The following is a 22,608-nucleotide window of genomic DNA, read 5'->3' as shown; positions in this document are numbered from 1 at the left end:
GAGATGGATGTTGGGGGGAGGAAAAGGGAGAGGGGGAAGAGGAGGGAAGGGAGAGATGGAGGTAGGTTAGATTGATGTCATATAGGCTAGGGTATGCATTAGAATGCCAATAAAAGTAAAATATGAGTGAGGTTTTTTTTTTAAATCATTTAATCAAATTTTAAAAGAAGCAATATGTCTGAGTTCAGTCAAATAAATCATGATTTTACTCCAGGGGAAGAAACTTTGTGCAGTCTTCTGACACACTTGTTGTTGTTTTTTTTTTTATACAGAGAATACATTCAGATCCGGGAAGACTGTCTGTACGTCACAGACAGGAATCCATCCATCCATGGACAAAGTAAACGGTCAGATTAAATCTCCAAGGGAAGCCTTTGTAAACCTGCACCTGTGAAAGTACCTGTTCCTTATTCTACCACGTACATTAGTAAAGAAAAAACACACACACCCAGAGATAGCTGTGTGTGAAAGGTATTGATTTACTGCCATCTGATTATCTGGAGTGAATGATCCTGATTATCAGGCAGAAACTGGGTTGCACAGTAGGATAAAGGAGAACCACGTCTGGAAGCCAAGAGATTCTGTGGGTTCCTAAGAAGTATTTCCACGCCCAGAAGTAAAGGTCAACAGAGAAATCAACCAAAAAAAAGGGGGGGCAGGACGACTGGAGATTCAGATCCTTCAAGGGGGATAAAGGTTGAGGTCGCTCCACCAGGTAAAGAACGCCAAGCAGTTGAGGTGTGAGGGAGGAGGGGGAAAATACAGAATGAGGGGTGGAAAGAGGAAGCCGTATGTACAGTTATAGCCTTGTGACAAATGACAGCAAGGAGGCCTGCAGCAGTTTTTAATATCTTCCATTTGTTCTATGTATGTGTTTGTTTGTAGATGCTATTTTCTTTTTTCCCCTCTCTTTCCACTTTATTTTATATACAAGCGGTTCTAAGTCAATTTTAGTCCAGCAAACACGATATTCAGTGGAACCGTGACAGAATTTGAGGAAAAATTCATGTCATCCATAATGGCTACGTAACTGTTGGGTCTTGTATCTCCTCACTTTGGAAAGAGAGTGAGAATGTTTTTACTTGTAAGACGGAGAGCTGCATCTTGTTGTGTGGAAATGGAGGGTTGTTTCCTTGACGTACAAGAATTCGCATGTGTGTACACATGGGCAGAGGAGCTCAGCAACCAAAGGACTGGGTGTAACAGTAGTTATCACTTTATTGGCTCTCGGTGCTAAATTTATCCATTAACCTGTGCTCTACAAAAGACAATATAGGCCCTTTAAATAGTTTTACTTTGCCAACTGACCAAATGTTAAGCAATCTGTAGAGGGCGCTAGAGAGACACTGCAGGAAGAAAGTTTTCTTTGGTGGTTCCAGCCTGCTAGCTCAACTGACTCCTACAGGGCAGGTGGCTCCTCCAGCACCCTGCTCCTGCCAAGCAAGCACAGGGGGAGGCACTTCTGCAGCATCCGGCTCCGTAGCACCTACATCTTGCACGGTGCCCAGTTTCTGCAACATGACCAGCTTCTCCAGCCCAGCTCCAGGCTCCCAGAAGCATGGGCCACTTCTCAGCACCCAGCTCCTACACTAGCAGGTGAGTTAGCTAGTGGCTAGCAGCACCTGTCAGCCAACAACTTCCGCTGGCATCCCTCTGGGCCTTTTCTGTAGCAGAGCACGTCTCGTAAGACACTTCTCCCCAAACAGCTTTCCCAAACATCCTATAGTGCAGATTTCTTGCAAATTCCAGAGGGCAGATGTCCATCAAGTTCTACCAGAATAATACAGCCTCTTGCCGCTCGGTGAGCTGTGGCGTACCTTCTCTAAGAACATCTGGATCCAAGCCCTAGTGGGGATTCCTTTTGGACATCCTGTCTCAGCCCTAGAAGTAGCGGCTGCTCCTTAAATCTGCTATTCCTGTGTTCTTTCGAGTGCTATTAATTCTACTAGCCAATTCTTCATTACTCCAGTCCCCTGTTATAGTTAAAAATGTTTCATAAACTTCCCTGTGTCAATATGTCAGTTTGACAAACTAATGGTAAGATATTAACAAGGGGGAAAACTGGATACAGGTATATGGTAACTCTCTGCCATCTTGCAACTTTTCCGTAAATCTAAAACTGTTCCAAAATAAAGAAGGTTGCTTAAAAAAAGTTATTGTCGTTTCTGTCTCCGGATTGGACCCTGACCGATGCAAGCAACTAGTCTGATTATCAAGGCAATCATTTTATGGATCTAATATATATCATCCAGTGTGTTCATAATAATAACCAGAGAGGAGGGGACAGAGAAATAGAATCTTTGGAAAGGAGGTCATATAAACTGTGCTACTTAGTAGATTACTCCAGCGTGCGTTTTGTTTCAGGAATTATTTGGCCTAGAGTAATTAAACTATACACCTTCTAACAAGTGATATTAAAGCCACTGCTGCAGACAAAACCCAGGTAACAAGACACAGCGCTCTAGCTCGGAACAGCATTTTCTTATGTGCTTAAAAAAGGTATCAGAAATGTTTTCCTCAGAGCACCTTTGAAGACTGTCTGTGTTTATTTATGCTTTTGTTCATTTTAAAGCCAAAACGTGAGTTGTAAAGAATAGACTTAACCTTGCGTCAATAATCGTATTCTAGGACGGAAAGAAGAGGTGTCCTCAGAATTCTAGAAGCTTCATGCAAAAATCAGTGAATTCCAAAAGAAAGCAACAAGTTACGTTTTAGAAAGCCTCACCTCCAAAATAAGGCAACAGTTTGTTTTCTAGAAGGCCTAAATCAGTTCTGGAAAGTCTGAAACTCATGTAGCCTTTTCTTCACACAAACACTCATCTGGTCTGTTCTCTCAGCTTGAGGCAGGCGTAGTTCTTGGTAAACTAACTCTGAATAACCACTGCAACATACTTGCCAGGGAATTAGTAACAAATCTCACTTTCCAAATACGTCCACTCTTTTCATTGCCACTAGTTTATATAATAAAGTTATTTTTCTTCAAAATGTGTAGGCGCAACTGATTTTTAAGCTGGAAAAGTTAATGAAAGCGACATTGCATTTGAGGTCAGTCGGCCAGAAAAATGGCTGTGAGCCAAATCCCACATCCCAAACATTTGCCTCTGCGGCATGTGAACAAAATGCCCACTTTCCTCCTGATCTCCAGCAGAAGCAAAACAAAACCCTGCAAGACAGTTATCCATTGGAATTGGAAGCCTTTCAGGGGCAGAAAGACACACACACACACACACACACACACACACACACACATATGAGCGCACGCACACACACACACACACACATACTCCCTGTTGAAGATACAATAAAAAGGCTCTTTCACACAGAATGTTCTGTGCACAGGCAGCACAAGGGACTAGTCCTGGAAATACTGTTTTGGGGACAGCCAAGAGATCACAAGCCTAAAACAAGTAGTTTCAACAAGATAAACAGTAATCTCCCCGATTCCAATTATAAGCAAGTAAGAATTCTTAAAACCGTTTTATCCAAATGGCTTGAAATCCCTTCAAACTAGTTTCAGAAAATAGTAATGTATGAAATGAGGCTGAATTTGTGTTGTCATCCGATCCTGCTAATTTTTAAAACTATTCTTTCCTTTCTCTAAACGTAATACTTTGGGCATTAAAATTCAGTTGCACTTTGATTCCCTCTCACGTTTTTCAAAGCAAAAGGGAGTACGAAGAGACAGGAAGTAGCCACAATTACACACACGGCAACAAGCTAGCCAGAAAACCAAAGTTTTAACTGTGAAATTTAGAAGAGCAACTGTATTATATGAAATTCCACTGCCTAATCCTCTTAATAAAGAATACTAGGTTTTAAGTGCAAGCTGTTCATAGTCCAAAATACCATTATGTTAGAATTATAATTCTAATTATAAAATTATAGAATTATAAAATTCTATATTATAATAATTCTAATTATAGAATTATATAGAATTATAGAATCTAATTCTAATTATAGAATTATAGGATTATAATTCTAACATAATGGACACAAATTATATACCATATTACTATTTGATTTAATACCAAAATGTTTGTGAATTTTCAGTTATGACCAATATTTCTCCCCAACGTTTTCTGAGCAAGTACTGATTATTTACATCTCAGATACCAGAGAAAAATAAACATACTAAGCATCGAAAATACCAATTTTACTTCTGATTTAAAGGCAACAAGTGGTAAATTTTAATCACCATGGAAGTAACCTTGATCAGTCAACATGTAAAAAGAACAGTTAGGACATAACAGTTATGTTACCACAACAGCTTTCCTGAACCAAGGAGCCTAAATTCTGGAACACATATTCATATTTACAGAAGTACCAACATCGGACTATTGACATCTTCTTTCTAAGGACCTTTCTTTATCCTCAATTAACAACAGTTCTGAACATAATATATACACTGATGTACAAGAAACTGTCTTCATGAGTTGGACTGGGAACCCACACCATACTCTGCATAGGCAACTAGAGGGAAACCCATGGTTCAGGATAAGCTGCAGACAGGGGGGCCCATGCAGCAAAAACACTCCGAGATGGACAAGAACAGGTGGAAACTTACCACTAGAGCAGTTGGTCCCACCCCAGCCAGGCTCACACTGACAGGTGTTCGGAGCAATGCAGCGACCGTGGACACATTTATCAGCACAGTGGGCTGTCAGAGAGAAAATCAATCAAATAAGGAAAGTTGGCACAAGAAGAAAAAAAAAAAAAAACAACCCAACAACACAGCTGTTTCACATCCCAGTCTCAAGTATCACTTAAAAACAACATGCATGCTTGACAATTTCCTTCAATCCATTCCTTGGCCCTGTCAGGGTCCGCTGTGCAACCAAACAATTCCCCTTCTGATTTTGAGATCTCCAAATAAATTCCTTCATTTCTACGATTTCATTCTACGTCATGCTAAATTAGGAAAGGAGTTGCAAGAAAAACTGCCTCACCCACATTTTTAAAAAAATTATCAGTGACTACCGAATATATCCTCTTTGTTTCAGGAGAAGCATACATATGGGTTCAGGAAAAAAGCCCCAAAGGGAGATAGTGGGACTCCAGAGCGACAGAGTAGACCCCAGAGTAGACCCATAATACGTTCCCTGGAAAGCAAAGTCAAATTTCTTTGGGTGCACGTTACTCCCAACTATGACACAGCAGAACGAGATGCCCTTTTCCTATTAACAAAAATATTCAAAAAATGTCACTGAGGTCTTCAGGGATTAGTAAATCTCCATTTCTGTTTCATTAGTAAATGTCTTAGGTGTGGCCTGACCCGTGGAAGTAAGGGTTATCACCGCAAACATGAGTGGACAGGTAGACTGACATTTCCAAAGCAAAGGTCTGTAGCCTGGTAGAAAGGAACATCAACTATATTCTGTGCCAAACATAAGCATTACCTCCAATGTTAGCACCGCTCACTTTGATTAAACACCCTTTAGAATGGCTGGATATATGAGTAATTGTGAGAAAAACACAGTGTAGTTTGGGGTTCAGATATTCCAAAATTTTATGTAAGGATGAGACGGAATAAGGTATCCTATGCTTTACAGATAAGTTTTATTAACTCACGTCTTATTACAAAAGTAAAACAGATTTTAAACCAATAAGCAAAGTAAACCTACCTATGGTTCCATCAAATGGTAACATTTCTACGTATGGAGACACTCAGGAAATTTTCCCTATATATTTTTCTCCTCAAAGAAAAAAAAAGAATCTTAATATTTTTCAATTTTCCTTTCCATTAATATAAAAGTAAAAATCTTCCCACATCATTAAATATTTTTCATGTGATTTAGGCACAATTATGTGTATAGTTTACATTTGTATATATACTGTATATACACTGATATACATAGTATATATTTACATATGTATATATATGTGTATATATTTTACATACAGTTTCTGGACCAAAAAATGATAACCACTCCTATTATTTTTATCAAAAAGAATTTAGACATGCAGAGATCTAAGGGAAGGCATTTTAGATGAAGAAAAAGCAAAAAAAAAAGGGGGGGTAGAAAGAAATCAAATGAAAGTGAGAAGATCTGTTTGGGTGCAATGTTCAGAGCAGTAGCTTTAGAAGATGTAGATCTTCCATGAAAAAATGCTCAACATCACTCAGCATCAGGGAAATATAAATCAAAACCACAATGAGATACCACCTTAAACCTGTCAGAATGACTAACATTAACAACTCAGGCAACAACAGATGTTGGCGAGGATGCGGGAAAAGAGGATCTCTTTTGCATTGCTGGTGGGAATGCAAACTTGTGCAGCCGCTCTGGAAAACAGTATGGAGGTTCCTCAAAAAATTAAAAATAGAACTACCCTGCAACCCAGCAATTGCACTACTAGGCATTTATCCGCGGGATACAGGTGTGCTGTTTCGAAGGGACACATGCACCCCCAAGTTTAGAGCAGCACTATCAACAATAGCCAAAGTATGGAAAGAGCCCAAATGTCCATTGACAGATGAATGGATAAAGAAAATGTGGTATACACACACACACACACACACACACACACACATAGACAATGGAGTATTACTTGCCAATCAAAAAGAATGAAATCTTGCCCTTTGCAACTATGCAGATGGAACTGGAGGGTATTATGCTAAGTAAAATTAGTCAGAGAAAGACAAAAATCATATGACTTCATTCATATGAGGACTTTAAGACACAAAACAGATGAGCATAAGGGAAGGGAAACAAAAATAATATAAAAACAGGGAGGGGGACAAAACAGAAGAGACTGATAAATATGGAGAACAAACTGAGGGTTGCTGGAGGGGTTGTGGGAGGGGGGATGGGCTAAATGGGTAAGGGCCACTAAGGAATCTACTGAAATCATTGCTTCACTATATACTAATTTGGATGTAAATTTTAAAAAATAAAAAATAAAGTTAAATCAAAAAAAAAAAAGATGTAGACCTTCAAAATCAAAGTCAGTTGTTAGGACTTTATTCTGAGAATTAGCTGGGAATATTGTAAGAAACATATAGAATTATCACAACAAACCATCAGGTAGAGGACACTACAAGGGAATAAAATGACCATCAACTTGAAGAACTAAAGACTCACTTCCTTCACCAAAAGGCCATGTGGTGAGGGACGCCACGTCAAGTGAGCTTGGGACGTTGGGCCAGTGTAGAGATATTAACACTAGAATTGCAAGGAGATGCTCAGCAACTTCCCCAATACTTGATTCAGACAATCACATATTTCGCTGTAATTAAAAGCAAAATCAGGGGCGCCTGGGTGGCGCAGTCGGTTAAGCGTCCGACTTCAGCCAGGTCACGATCTCGCGGTCCGTGAGTTCGAGCCCCGCGTCAGGCTCTGGGCTGATGGCTCGGAGCCTGGAGCCTGTTTCCGATTCTGTGTCTGCCTCTCTCTCTGCCCCTCCCCCGTTCATGCTCTGTCTCTCTCTGTCCCAAAAATAAATAAACGTTGAAAAAAAAAAATTTAAAAAAAAAAAAAAAGCAAAATCAGCCTGTAACATATGAATACACCGGCTCTCTAATATGTTGCCTCATGCTGCCAGGTTAAGTCAGTACGTGCCAACCTCAGGGTTCAGCGTCTCCTGCCATCTCTATGCATGTGTTTGGTATTGCAGATGTGCCATTCATTGGTAAGGTCATGGCTCTGCACTGTTCTCTAAAATGTAGATTTGCACATACAAGCCAGCAATCCACCATACCTGGAGTATGCAAGGGTCGATTCAATGCCACAAAAGGCTCAGTCTAACTGCACAGGGGACATGCGCTGGATGCTGGATCACACCAGGTTATGTGGCACCCTGCGCACACAGCCACAGGACACTCCCACCTCACCCAGAGCGCTGGCACCCACCGTAATACGTAAATATGACAGTGCCTTATCTCACTCGTCTTACGCACTCAGGACATCTCTGTCTGCGGCATGTTCCAAACCTAAGTCTTCCTACCCCGATTTACCAGTTTCTCCTTACTCAAGATAGTAAAACTATTCAAAATGCCATTCGCACATCTAAGAAGTTGTAAAGATCAGATCCTAGTCGCCTTTCGTATGAAAGAAGAGCTACCCGAGAACACAGAAATTGGATATGGCGGCTGCTGAAAACAAGGGTTGCCCATATCCTCAAATTTCACATTTTTGAGATCGCTGAGTAATGAATATGAATGCTCTCGTGTTTGATTCCTGATGGGATACACTTTGTGTTTTATGAAATTAACGCCAAGCAGTCCAGTCAGCTACAACAGATAAAAACAATAATCCTGTGATAGTAATGTCAAAATCCAGATTATTTTTATAAATGCCTTGAACTAACATTTGGCCAAAGTCTGGAGCAAAATGTCAATAGATAGTTAGTAGCAAACAAATTCATCTGTAAATTAATGAGAAACTGGAAGGGGGATTCTGCTTCCCTAATGATTTTTTTTTTTTAATTAAAGCTAAAGCCAATGAAATTGCCCCTGAGCAGTGAAGCCTCAAGTCAAGTAATTATCTAAGTAATGCGGAGTATTGTTGGTATGGATTCCAGAAGGAAAGAACACGAATTCTACTGCCACAGTGCAGAATCCTCACACAGCAATAGATTCTGTCACACAAGTGCCATCTGTGTTCCAAGCTCTTATCCCACCAGCTCTGGACTCTCCACATCTAATAATAACCTTCACCAAGAAACAGCTGGACCAGCAGGAGCAAAAGGAGACATCAGAAGGGAAGACAGTAAACTATAAAACTCTGTGCTTTCAAACATCCCAATTTGCCACGTTGCAGGGACACTCACTGTGGTGTATATGTTGACAGTGACCCTTGCCCAAGGACATCAGCTGAGCTCGATCCCTACCCCTGTCCCATCTTCCCTCAGTTAGCTTCGGACGCCACCCACTCTGGGGGCTATGCTTCCATAAGTAAAGCACTGCATGTGAGAAATAAAGTAGAATAAAGATGTCGATTTGTCCTGTAGAAAATCCCAAAGTAGGCACCTGGGTGGCTCAGTTGGTTAAGCGTCCCACTTCGGCTCAGGTCATGATCTCATGGTTTGTGGGTTCGGGCCCCGCGTCGGGCTCTGTGTTGACAGCTCAGAGCTTGGAGCCTGCTTCGGATTCTGGGTCTCCCTCTCTCTCTGCCCCTCCCCTGCTCATGCTGTGTCTCTCTCTGTCTCTCAAAAATAAATAAACACAAATAAATAAATAAATAAATAAATAAATAAAAGAAAATCCCAAAGTGCCCTAGAAAGAGAAAAGGAACAGAGGTTCCCCTTAACAAATGTTTAATCACTTATATTTCAAGAATAGTTACCTAAAAATAATAATAATAATAATAATAATAATAAGTACTAAAGACCCATCATAAGTGTGGCTCTCCTATCCGTGGAAAATAGGCTTCTTATTCCCTCTTCGTGTCCTTTCTTCTTATTTTTCAAATCAGGAAAATGCTAGCAAAGACAAACTATCCCATATGATTTAATTTCCCCATCTCCCTTGAAGAAGATCATCAGATTTCATATTCTGAGATTTTAGTAGTCTTTTTTAGATACCGGATGTAAGTAGCAGCTCTGGGCCCACACTAAGCACTGCTGTAGACACATCAGTGTCTTGAGGGTAGCCAACGCATCTTCTCCCTCAAGAACTGGCAGGCAAGAGACACTGATGAGAAGTGAAAGCTGTGGACAGTCTGTCTGCCTGATGGACAGGTGAGGACTGACATGATGACCTTAAGATCTTCTCTAATTAGGCTCCTATTTCAGCCTTAGATCCTAAATCCACTTAAATCCCATTACCAGTGCCACGGACCTCATTTCTTTCACGTGTAAATACTTGGCTTTAATACCAAGAGCCACTAACGATACTCAATAGTTTTCTCTTCTGTCATGTACATTTCACTTTGGATTTACACCTAAAAAAAAAAAAGAGAGGGAAGACTAAAGATTCCTTTATAAACCAATTATATCTCTAAATACAGTGCTTACTGTTGTTCTAATGGATATAATATCAATTCGTGTAAGTTAATTTGAAAAATGTTTCCATGATCAAAGTATCTTTTGAAAATAACTGTCCAATGGGAATGCAAGCCTTCCAGACAACTCATCTTTCCACAGAAATTCCTTTTATTCTGGTATTCTGAATTAATAACACGGGTCAAAATCTTGCCTGCACTCATTTATTCTGAGTTGCTATAAAAGAACACATATTATTAGAGTTAAAGGTCCCTTTCCCAAACATAATTGCCACATTTTTTTCAAACAAAGAAGCCAAGACTAGAAATATGGAACGGGTTTTCTCAACATTCATAGCTGGTGGTAAAGGTAGAAGGAAGAATTAAACTCTTGTACCTGGCTCGCAGTAAACCAAAACTTATGATGGATTTTAAGTGGGGGGAAGGGGAGGAGCAGAAGTGAAAACAATGGTAGATGTTTTATGCTGGGTCAGATACTAGGGCAGGTGAACTGGGTGGCTAGGAGTCATATCCAGCCATTCAAAAATCCGACTGATACTATAGTGTTCAGGTATAGACAGGAATAATCTTGTTTCCATATTTCCAAATTTACGCTGCAGCCTCTCCTATTGTGTTTGTTTATAAAAAGGAAAGGACGTCTCTTTCCTCCCATTTAGTATTTACTGATGTAACAGGCACATTGCTAGCACTACTATAGACACAGAGATAGCAGACGAGGGACTCCTACTCTGCAGAGGAAGGTCAAATACAAGCTCCGCAAACTCCATAGACACAGAGCAGAATGTCGCTGTATCAGCAAGATACTGCGAGAGCATACTCAAGAATTCCATTTCTATGACACGTCCAAGGGACAAATCTACAAAGACAGAGAGTGCATTAGTGGTCTAGGATTGGGAGGGATTGGTGACAATGTGGGGAGATGAAGATGTTCTAAAATTGATTGTGTGATAGTCGCACAACTCTGTGAATATACCAAGGGTCACTGAATTGTATACTTTAAAGAATACTATAAGAATTATACCTCAATAAAGCAGTCACAAAACATACTGCGGGAAATGCAGGAGGGGAGCGTTTAATTGCAACTGGAGTGAAATCAAGGAGGTTCTCATGAAAGAACATCTGAAAAGAGGAAGTGAACACCTTTATAATACACTTGCAGGAAAGAGTGGCCAACAACAGCTGTTGCCTTTTCCCTTCTCCTTCCATCCCATCCCCAAAGTTGCCACACCCACTGCTTGGGGTCAGAGCTCTTGCTCCCCAGCCACCAGTGGTGCATATATGACCTGCGGTGATGGCTGATCAGTCATGGAAAGGGAGAGAACACGGGGAACTTAGAAATCTGCATTGAGTCAATGTAATAAAAAATACTTAGCTCAAATTCCTTTCCCTCCATTCCTAAATAGGGCTTTCATGGCCCTTAGGCACAGGCACAAAGAGCATTTGCTAGCAGCATCTTTGGCAAATGGTGCTAACTGTATACCTAACGTCCATCCTTCTTTCCATCCTTATTAACAGAATCCCACTCTCACCAGGGACAATAAGGTACCCAGCAATAAACTACATTTCCCAGCCCTCTTTCTGGATTGAAGTGTGCAGGAAGAAAACAGTGTGGGGGACAGACTTAATTGGGAAGTGTAATTCCCCTTCTCTTTCTCCATTCTGATGCCTAGTGTGTGGACAAAATGGTTGAATCTGCAAATACCATCAAGAACTTGAAGGAAGGACCCAGAGAATTGTGGAAACCTTTGCTCTGAATTCATTGTGTGCATGAATGTATGCCACAAAGCAACAACTTCTGGACTTCTCATTACATAAAGATAATAAACCCTTAGTATGTACCTGTTTCTATTTTTCAGGCATCTATTTATTGTAGCCAAACACGATTCCTAACTAATACATCGCCCTTTTGGGGGATCTTTCAGGTGAGTGAGTTCCTCAATTAAAAAAAATAATAATAGCAGAAAATTATTATCTCAAAAAAAGGCTGAAAAAGCATTTGGCAAAATCCAGTATCCATTTCTGATAAGAATGTTCTGTGAACCAGGAACAAAAAGGAGATTTTCATTTTCCTTTTCCTTTTCCTGATAAAGGGCAAATATGAAAAGCCTACTACTAATGTAATAAAATAATGAATGTTCCCACCCATATATGCATGATTAAGAACAAGACGAGGAAGTTTGCTCTTGTAATTTCTATTCGGCATTGCACTGGAAGTTCTAGCAAGTATAATAAGGCAGTAAAAAGGAAATAAAAGATATCCAGACTGGGAAGAAAGAAGCAAAACTCCCTTTATTTACAGATTATATAAATATATCTCTATATGTAAAATATCTGATGGAATCTACGAAAAAAGCCACTAAAAATAATGAGTTTAGGGAAGTTACATATACAAAATTGTACAAAAAATATACTTCTATACACTAGCAATGAACAATCAGAAATTGAAGTTTTAAAAGCCATCTACAATAGCATCGAAAAGGGCAAGTCTAACCAAAAATGTGAAAGACGTGTACGCTAAGAATTAACAACACTGCTGAGAGAAAGTAGAGAATTGAATTAGTCAATTTGACCTATTTGACACTTAGAGAATTCACAGCAGCAGAACATACATGCCGTCTCCAAACAGAGACAGACCTTGTTTATAACTCTGGTGATTCAATATTGTTAACATATCAATTCTCCCCAAAGAGATCTATACATAGACATAGATTCAATACAATACTAATCAATATCCCAGCAGCTTTTCTTGTAAATATTGACAAGCTGCTTTTAAGATTTATGTTCATGTGAAGTGCCTAGAAGGGCCAAAACAACTTTAAAAAGAAATACAAATACTACTTAACTTAAAGACTTATAATGCTTATAAATACATGTGACATTGGTGTGAATATAGACAAACAGATCAGTGGAAAGGAAAAGACAGTCCAGAAATTAATTTACACATATATGCACAATTATCTTTTTACAGAGCCACAAAGGCAATTCAGTGAAGAAAGAAACAGTGATGGAAAATTGGAATATCCATATGCACATCAGCAAATGTGGGTAATTGCACACCAAATACAAAAATTAACTCAAAATGAATCCTAGACCTAAATGTAAAACCTTAAAGTTTAAAATCTGTAGAAGAAAACAGAAGATAAAACCTTTGTGATCTTGAGGTGGGCAAAGATTCCTTAGATACAGCACCAAAAACACAAAATGGAAAAGAGTAAATGAATCACTTTGTCCAACAAAATTAAAAATTTTTGCTCTTCAAAAAAACAAGGAGAATGAAAAGACAAGTCACAGAATGAAACTAATATTTTTTTAAATATTATCTGATAAAGAAGTTAAATCCAGAATATATAAAGAGTAGTAAGAAAACAATCAGTGTAATTACAAATAAATAAATAAATAGGCAAAAGATATGAACACTTTAGCAAAGATGTACTAATGGCAAATAAGTTCATGAAAAGATGCTCATTATCGTTAATCACCAGAACAGTGCAAATTAAAATAACAAGATAATACCGCATAACTGTTCAAATGACTGAAATGAGGAAGACTCTACGAAGTGATGGCATAGATGTGGAGAGGCTACAACTCTCCTACAGTGCTAGTAAGAATATAAAATGGACAACCACTTTGGCAAAGTCTGGCAATTTCCTAATGTGTTCATGGGTGTTTGGATTGTTTGCAGGGTTCAGCTATTACAAATAAAGCATCTCTGAACGTAGTGTATGAGGAAGAACTTGTACATGAGTTCTCAGAGCAGCTTGATTGGTAATTGCCCAAAATGGTCCACAAACACATGAAAGGATAAATAATAAATGGTGGTATATCCATGCAATAGAACACTACTCAGTAAAATGGAATGAGTTAATGGTACAACAATATGGATGAATGCCAATATGATTACGTTGAGTGAAAGAGATTAGGCATAAAACAAAACATACTATATGATTCCATTTATATAAATGTCTAGAAAATACAAACTAATCAAGAGGGACAGAAAGCAGATCAGTGGGTACCTGAATAAGTGGGGAGCAGGTAGGAGTGGTTGGAAGGAATACAAAGGCATGTGAGGAAATGTTTGTATGTGATGAGTAAGTTCACTATCAGGACTGACATGGATGGTTTCATGGTTATATACATGAAATGCATACCAATAACTATCAAATGGTACACTTAAATTTGTACAGTTATTTTTTGTCAATTTTACCTCAGTAAAGCTGTTAAAAAACAATCCAGAGTGTGAGGAGAACTTCCAAAGAAGGACAAAGAGACTTATCTCTATTCAGGAGGGAAGATTTTAAAAACTCTCAAGTAACGTTAAAATGCTGTGCACACATTACAATTTCAGTAAGAATCTATGGTCATTGATGGATGGGCTCTGTAAATACTTAAGAAGGTACTGGCTTTAGGGGTGCCTGGGTGGTGCAGTCGGTTGAGCGTCCGACTTCAGCCAGGTCACAATCTCGCGGTCCGGGAGTTCGAGCCCCGCATCAGGCTCTGGGCTGATGGCTCAGAGCCTGGAGCCTGTTTCCAATTCTGTGTCTCCCTCTCTCTCTGCCCCTCCCCCATTCATGCTCTGTCTCTCTCTGTCCCAAAAATAAATAAACGTTGAGGAAAAAAAAAAAAAAAAGAAGAAGGTACTGGCTTTAGAAGCTTCCAAGAAATATTTATTTGGGGAAATGCTCATATTAAAATCTCACATGCAATATTCTACTAAAATTTTCCTCTACAATGTGAATTACTTAGAAAAAAAAAAAGTTTGTGTAGAAATGGACTCCTGTAATGAATCCTACACAAGGGACTGAAATACCATCTGTAGAGCGCATAATCCTATTCATTTATTTGAAAATGGGAAGAGTTTTTAGCTTAATTCCACACATATACAGGCATTATCTATTTTGGCCACGATTCTGCCATTGTCTCTTTAGGTTAAATTAGATTTAAGTCACATAAGTAACATGATCCTAACGGACCATAGTTTCAAAAAGTTCATAAGCGCTGGAATAAACTCTAATTTTCCAAAGCACGAATCTGTAACAACTCAGCCTACAACCAGGGTGATGAGACAACTCTAAACTGATTCCATTTGAGCAGGATTTCAAAATCACCAGCACACAGTGTAGAGAAGAAACCAGAAGGAAGGCACCTTCGTGTGTGATAAATCATCTCCCTCCTGGTCTTGTCATGTTTATGTCTGTGAGGAAAGTGTGATGATTCTACAGGAAGTGCCATACCAGGCTCCCCTGTTTTTAGAAAGGCATTCCTCGTGATTCGACCACTCTCTATGGAGCCCTGGAATTCTTTCACAAATACTCTTTCCCAAAGCATGTTTTCCACCACATGGCATTTCCCCCGGTCCACCCTATTTCATCTCAATGACACTTGTTCCCAGACACTTTGCTTCTGGTTAACCAATACATCTGAATCACATGTTAATAACAAAGGCCAGCTCTAGGTAAAGTTGAAAGGGTAATGGGTGTCAGAGCTATGCTTTTCCCATTCAGTGTCCTCACCCCTGCTTCCTCCTCGCTGGTCCCTGGACACTTCCTTTTGGACTCTGGTGCCTTTATGTTCTTTCTACAGGCCTGTCTCCATTAGCTTGACGATGAATGGAGTCCTCATAGTGAAAGGTCAATGACTAATAATAGCAGCTAAGATTATTTCCTCATCAGAGTTATTTGCCTTTCAGTATTGAAGACTTAAGCCCAATATACAAATTAAGTGGTAGAATGTCTTCAAAGAGAGGAGGATCAAGGGTCTGAGAGAAAACGGGCAGCTGGACTTTTGCTAATAGAATGCCCCATGGAAACCAGGGAACACAAGCTAAAACGCCTCTAGGAACCAAGTGGGATCGATGAGCAGAGTGAGAAGTTCAGGTTAGGCCCGAGAAAACTCAGGGAGCACTTACTCATCTAAAAGGGGCAGCTCTAGGGGCATCTGGGTGACTCAGTTGGTTAAGCGTCAGACTTCAGCTCAGGCCATGATCTCATGGTTCATGGGTACAAGCCCCACGTCGGGCTCTGTGCTGACAGCTCGGAGCCTGGAGCCTGCTTCGGATTCTGTGTCTCCCTCTCTCTCTGCCCCTCCCCCATTCACACTCTCTTTACTGTCTCTCAAAAATAAATAAACATTAAAAAAAAATTAAAAGGGGCAGCTCCAGGGAGTCAAAAGGAACAAACTTCCTATTATAGAATAATTAAGTGGCTATATTAATAATACTGTATTGCCTATTTGAAAGTTGGTAAGAGTAGATCTTAGAAGTTCTCATCCCAAGAAAAAAAATATTTTACAACTATGTGTGATGATGGATGTTTTAGTATATGTGCTGTTGAAACAAGCACGTGTGGTGACGGATGTTAACTAGACTTACTTTGGTGATCATTTCGCAACACATACATATGTTGAATCATGGTGTTGTACACCATGAACTAATATAGTGTTATTTGTTAATTATATCCCTATTAAAAATAAATAAAGGGGTAATTCCCCTTCAGTGTCTCTAGCCTTCTGCCACCAAGCCAATGCTATCAATTGCCTGGTTTCTCCATGGAAGAGGAAAGTCCCAAGTTTTATGTTCAATTTTTTTTTTTTTAAATGTAAGACACTCAGGGCGCCTGGATGGCTCAGTTAAGCATCTGGCTTTTGTTTTCAGCTCAGGTCATGATCTCACAGCCATGAGATGGAACCAGCTCTGTCAGTGTGGAGCCTGCTTGGGATTCTCTCTCTTCCTCTCTCTCTGCCCCTCTCCAACTCACGCTCATGCTCACATGCCAGTGCTCTTTCTTTCTCTCAAAATAAATAAGTAATCTTAAAACAAACAAACAAACAAAAAAAGGAAAACATTCTGCGTACCAAACAAAACATGATTACACACCAAATCATCCAGCCCGCTAGTCTGCCACCTCTGGCCTAGACTATTGGACTGCAGATCAGTGATGGACTGCAGCTGTTCAGAATAAACAGTTTTTAAGTTCTTTAACAGATGGCATTTTAAACTTAACTGTCCCTTTTTCTTAGTTTTCGTTTTTTGCCCTTGAATCAAATCTATCATGTATATAGCTGTTTTGAATTTAATATCAAGATCAGCTTCATAGGCATACTCACTGATGCCTCTATGTTTGGTGAACAACTGTTGACCATGAAATACCTCTGTCAATATGGTTCAAAGCTTGGAGGGGAGGCCCCACCAATGCTGGCCCAGTTGATGAAGCCAGGAAATAGGTACATTTTCTATGCCATTGTGAAGGGAAGAATGTCTGCTATATCCCATCATGACTCGACTAAATATTGCCCTTTCTGGAGTTGTTAAAACAGATATCATCCTTACCCTTAAAGGAAATTAAAGAGGAGTGACATTAGCAATATTCCTGAAAAAGACATCCATCACAGCACTGCCCCTCAGCAACAATTTGGCATCCATCCATGGACAAAAGTGCCTTCATGGGAGCTGTGGAATTCAGCACCATACTTCAAAGGACTCGAAAGGAGTCTTGCCTACCCAAGCGTCAGATAATAAAACATACAGACCTCAGCCCTAGCTATGGACCCTGAAGTGGCCCATTAACTGTCTCCAGTCCATCTTGGCCATGGTCCAGGAGTCCCTGGAGAACACTGTCTTAAACAATCACCCATGGATGATAGAGCCTTTGTGGAAGATCAGATTTCCAATAAGGAAGCTCCAGAACATCACTGGAGCAAATAAATAAATAAACAAACAAACAAACAAACAAACAAACAACTGTAGACACAATGGAGAGGATAAGAGGAAAAGTTAGACTTTACTCATCACCCCTCCCCCAGGGCAGTGCACCTCAGTACCAACAGAGCCCTTCTTAGCCTGTGATTTCTCATGCCAGGAAAAGTGAGAGTGTGTGAATGAGCACATAGCTCCCCCAACTGTGTAGAACTTTGTCAAAGAGCTCCGTTTCTCTCCTTGACACATCGAGAATATAGAGTTGTGAACCACATGACTAGGGAGAGGGAAGAGGTTGGGAGAGCAGCAGATAAGTATCTTGGAGGGCATTAAAGGAACGTGGATCCTACTATCTGTGTTTCAGAGTCCAACAAGAAGCCCACCCATGAGCCACTGGGAATTCCCAGCCTGTGGATTCACCCCACTGGCCCAAGAACGCTCCCAACACTCCATGCACCTCAAACTACCCCCCCACAAACTCTGTGTTCACCTCTCTGTGCATGTTCCCAACAGTGGTAAGAATGAGCCTTGCGAGATGGCTAGTGAAAATGTGCATAAAGCCAGCCCGAATCTGTGGACCAAGAAGAGACTATAAACTTGAGCTTTTGCTCTGCCCTTGGGAGAGCAAAGGAGAGGCTGTCAGCTCCTGACCTGGTGTGTTCCAGATTAGAAGGCATACAAGTTTCACAATTCTGCCACAAGAGGGAGCAAGAAGAGAGAAGCAGCCCAAATCGATACAGGTTCTGAGAAAGCCTCAGAATCCCTAGCAGAGCTAAAAGAACATGTTGCTCTTCTAAAGCAGTTAGTAAAGACTGGAGAAGATGAGTGCCAGTACAAATGTGAAGATAACAGGAACAAAAGACTTCAAGGAACATTAAATACCAGAAAAACATGACACCACCAAAGGAACACATGAATATTCCAATAACCAACCTCAAAGACATGGAAAGCTGTGATTTACTCAATAAAGAATTCAAAATATCTGTTAAGGAAGCCCAGTCCACTACAAGAAAAAAGAAGAACAATTCAATAAGATTAGGAAAACAATACACAAAGAAAATTAGAAGTTTAACAAAAAATAACTAAAAAGAAACCAATAGAAATTCTCAATCTGAAGAAAACAAAGAATCGAATAAAAAATGCAAGAGGGCATCAAGAGAAGAATAGATCAGGCAGAAGAAAATAATCTGTGAAATAGAAAACAGATATTTTTTACATTTTCAAGCCAGAGGAGAACAAAGACAAAGAATGAAAAAAAAAAAGGTGAAGAAAGACTACCTGTTGTATAGGATACCATTAAAGAAGCAATTTGCTAATTATTGGAATCCCTAAAAGAAAAGAGAGGGAGAAAGAGGCAGAAAGCTTACTTAAAGAAATAATGGCTGAGAATATCCCAAATCTGAGGAGAGATTTGGATACTGGAGATCATAAGCCTCATTAGTCATCAAACAAAATCAAAGGTATCTTCTCCAAGACACATTATCATAAAAATGTCAAAAATCAAAAACAAAGAGAGAAGCTTAAAAGCAATGAGAAAGAAGAAGCTTGTAATTTACAAGGAAACCTTCATAAGACTATCAGTGGATTTCTCATCTGAAACCTTATGGGTCAGGAGAGATTGGAATGATCTATCCAAAGTTCTGAAAGAAAAATAACCTGCCAGCCAAGAATACTCTCTCCAGCAGAGTTGTCCTTCAAAATGAAGGAGACTTAAAGACTTTTCCAGACAAACAAAAGATGAGGGAGCATTTAGAAATGCTAAAAGGAGATCTTTAAGCTGGAGTAAAAGGATGCTATTTAGTAGCTTGAAAAATATGAAAATGTACAACACACTGGTAAATGTAAGTATACAGTCACATTTAGAATAATATAAGCAAGATTTTGATAAAATATACGCACTCCCACATTTAATGCGGCATTATTCACAACAGACGAGATATGGAAACAAACCAAATGCCCATCAACATTTGGATGAATGAATAAAACAGACGTGGTACATATACACAATGGAATGTTATTTAGCCACAAAGAAGGAAGATATTCTCCCATTTGCAACAACACAGATGGACCTTGAGCACATTATGTTAAGTAAGTCAGAAAGACAAAGACAAGTACTGTATGATATCACTCATATGTAGAATCTATTAAAGCTAAACCATAAAAAAAATAGAACTGAATGGTAGTTACCAGGGAACAGGAGTGACTGTGTTTAAGGGTACAAATTTGCAGGGTGCCTGGGTGGCTCAGTCGGTTAAGCATATGACTTTTACTCTGACAGCGCAGGCCTGCTTAGGATTCTCTCTCTCTCTCTGCCCCTACCCAACTTACGCTCTCTCTCTCTCTCTCACTCTCTCAAAATAAAGAAATAAACTTAAAAAAATGGTACAAACTTGCAATAAGTAATAAATAAGTCCTTGAGATCTAATGAACAAACATTATCATGAATACTGAAAATAATATTGTACTATAATTATATAATGTGATAAATATTGTTACATTGGTAATCTATTACAATATATAAATATATCAAAATAACAAGCTATACACTTTACACTTACACAATTTTACTCTAATAATGTAATATGGTGGTGGGTGTGTTAACCTCTTTAATATAAAGGTTAAAAGACACGAGTGTTAAAAAATATATAGCTACAATAATTTGTTAATGAATACATAACATAAAAAGAGGTAATAAAGTGTGAAATAAAAACATAAAAGAAGGAGAGGTGCCTGGGTGACTCAGTTAAGTGTCCAACTCTTGATTTCAGCTAAGGTCATGATCTCGTGGTTCTTGAATTTGAGCCCCACATTGGGCTCTGTGCTGACAGTGCAGATCCTGCTTGGGATTCTCTCTCTCTCTCTCTCTCTCTCTCTCTCTCTCTGCCCCTCCCCTGCTCATACATGCTCGCTCGCTTGCTCTTTCCCTCTCTCTCTCTTTCTCTCTAACTCTCTCCCAGTAAATAAATAAACTTTAACCAAAAACATAAAAGAAGGGGAAAGAGAGAGTAGAGTTTTGTTAAGTCTCTATCAACATAAAATAGATTATTATATCTATCTTTATATAGGCCTCATGGCAATCACAAAGCAAAAACCCACAGTAGATACACAAAAGAGAAGGGAATCAAATGACCACTATAGAAAAGCATCAATTCACAAAGGAATGCAGAAATAGAGGGAGAAAGGGAGAAGGGAACTACCAATCAGAAAACAATAAGACAGCATTATTAAGTCCTTACCTGCCGAAAAGTACTCTAAATGTAAATGGATAAATTCTCCAATCAAAAGGTACAGCGTAGCTGGATTGATGAAGAAGAAGAAGAAGAAGAAGAAGAAGAAGAAGAAGAAGAAGAAGAAAAAGAAAAAGAAGAAGAAGAAGCAGAAGGAGGAGGAGGTGGAGGAGGAGGAGGAGGAGGAGGGAGATCAAACTCTATGCTGCTCAGAACAGACTCACTTCAGCTTTAAGCATACATAGAAACTCAAAGTGAAAGGATGAAAAAAGATATTCTTGCCAAGCGGAAACCAAAAGAAAACAGGGATACCTACCCATACTTGTATCTGAGAAAATAGACTGTAAGCCAAAAATGGTAATAAGAGAGAAATAAGATCACCATATAATGTAAAGGGGTCAATTCATCAAGATGATATAACAACTTGGAGCACTTAAATATATTAATCATATACCAACAGATCTGAAGGGAAAAATAGACAATAATATATTAATAGTAGAGGACTTCAAAACCCTACTTTAAACAATGGATAAATCATTCACACTCTGAAAACCAATAAGGAAATGTTGGACTTGAACTTTACTTTAGACATATAAGAAATATTTGACCCAAAAGCAGCAGAATACTTGTTCTTCTCAACTGCATAAGGAACATTCCTCAGGATATCACATGATAGGTTACAAAACAAGTCTTAGCAAAGTTAAGAAGACTGGAATCATATCAAGCATCTTTCCCAACCACCATTGGTTGAAACTAGAAATCACTAACAGGAGAAAAAGTAGAAAATTCACAGTTATGTGGAAATATAACAACGTACTTCTAAACGACCAATGGGTCAATGAAATAAAAAAACTAAAAATTTATTGAAACAAACAAAAAAGGAAACACAACATACCAAAACTTATGGGATACAGCAAAAGGTGTTCTAATAGGGAAGTTCATAGTAATATTCTTCATTAATAGAAGATCTCAGAAAACAAGAGGAAGGTTCCTACATATCAAGGAATCAGAAAAGAAAAAAAAAAAAAGAGCCAACTAAGCCCAAAGTTAACACAAGGAAGGAAATGACAAATATCAAAACATAAATAAAAGAAATAGAGATCAAAAACAATAGACTGAGAGCTGCTTTTTTGAAAAGATTATCAAAATTGACAAATCTTTAGCTAGACTACCTATTGAAAAGTAAATAAAATTAGAAATGAAAGAGGAGATGTTACAACTGGTAACACTGAAATAAAAAAGATTTTAAGACAATACTATGAACAATTATAGATCAACCAATTGGAGAACTTAGAAGAAATGTATACATAAAACCTACCAAGAGTGAATCATAAAAAAACAGAAAATCTCAACAAACCAATTATGGTAAGGCAACAGAAAACTTTACCATGAAGAAAAGTCCAGGACCAGAAGGTTGCCCTGGTGAATGTACCAGACATTTAAAGAATAATTCATGCCAATTTTTCCCAAACTCTTCTCCAAAACTGAAGAAAACACTCCCAAAACTCATTTTACAAAGCCAGCGTTATCCTGATATCAAAACCAGATAAGGACACTATAAGATAAGTAAATTATAGGTCAATATCCTTGATGAATACAGAAGCAAAAGTTCTCAGCAAAATATTAGCAAAGAAGACTCAGCAACACATTAAAAGGATCATACACACTGTGCAAGGGGGATTTATCCTTGAGATGCAAAGATGGTTAAACATAAAAATACGTAATACATTACATTAGTCCAATGAAAGGC

At 38.9% G+C, this 22,608-nt stretch overlaps 1 protein-coding gene across 1 annotated transcript in view; it reads right to left on the bottom strand.

Moving 5' to 3' along the window:
- Positions 1–22,608, bottom strand: part of MEGF10 (multiple EGF like domains 10) — a 132,363-nt gene that overhangs the window by 82,817 nt on the left and 26,938 nt on the right. The window contains exon 4 of the mRNA XM_047094241.1: positions 4,565–4,657. Within this exon, the coding sequence (XP_046950197.1) occupies positions 4,565–4,657 (93 nt within the window). The remainder of the gene's footprint in view (positions 1–4,564; positions 4,658–22,608) is intronic.

This window comes from Lynx rufus, unplaced genomic scaffold (genome assembly GCF_022079265.1).
Source record: "Lynx rufus isolate CCGP_SWC_20201006 ecotype Redwood Valley unplaced genomic scaffold, mLynRuf1.p SCAF_1, whole genome shotgun sequence".
Taxonomy (NCBI): domain Eukaryota; kingdom Metazoa; phylum Chordata; class Mammalia; order Carnivora; family Felidae; genus Lynx; species Lynx rufus.
The sequence above is the reverse complement of the archived record's forward strand: the minus strand, read 5'-3'. Positions and strand labels throughout refer to the sequence as shown.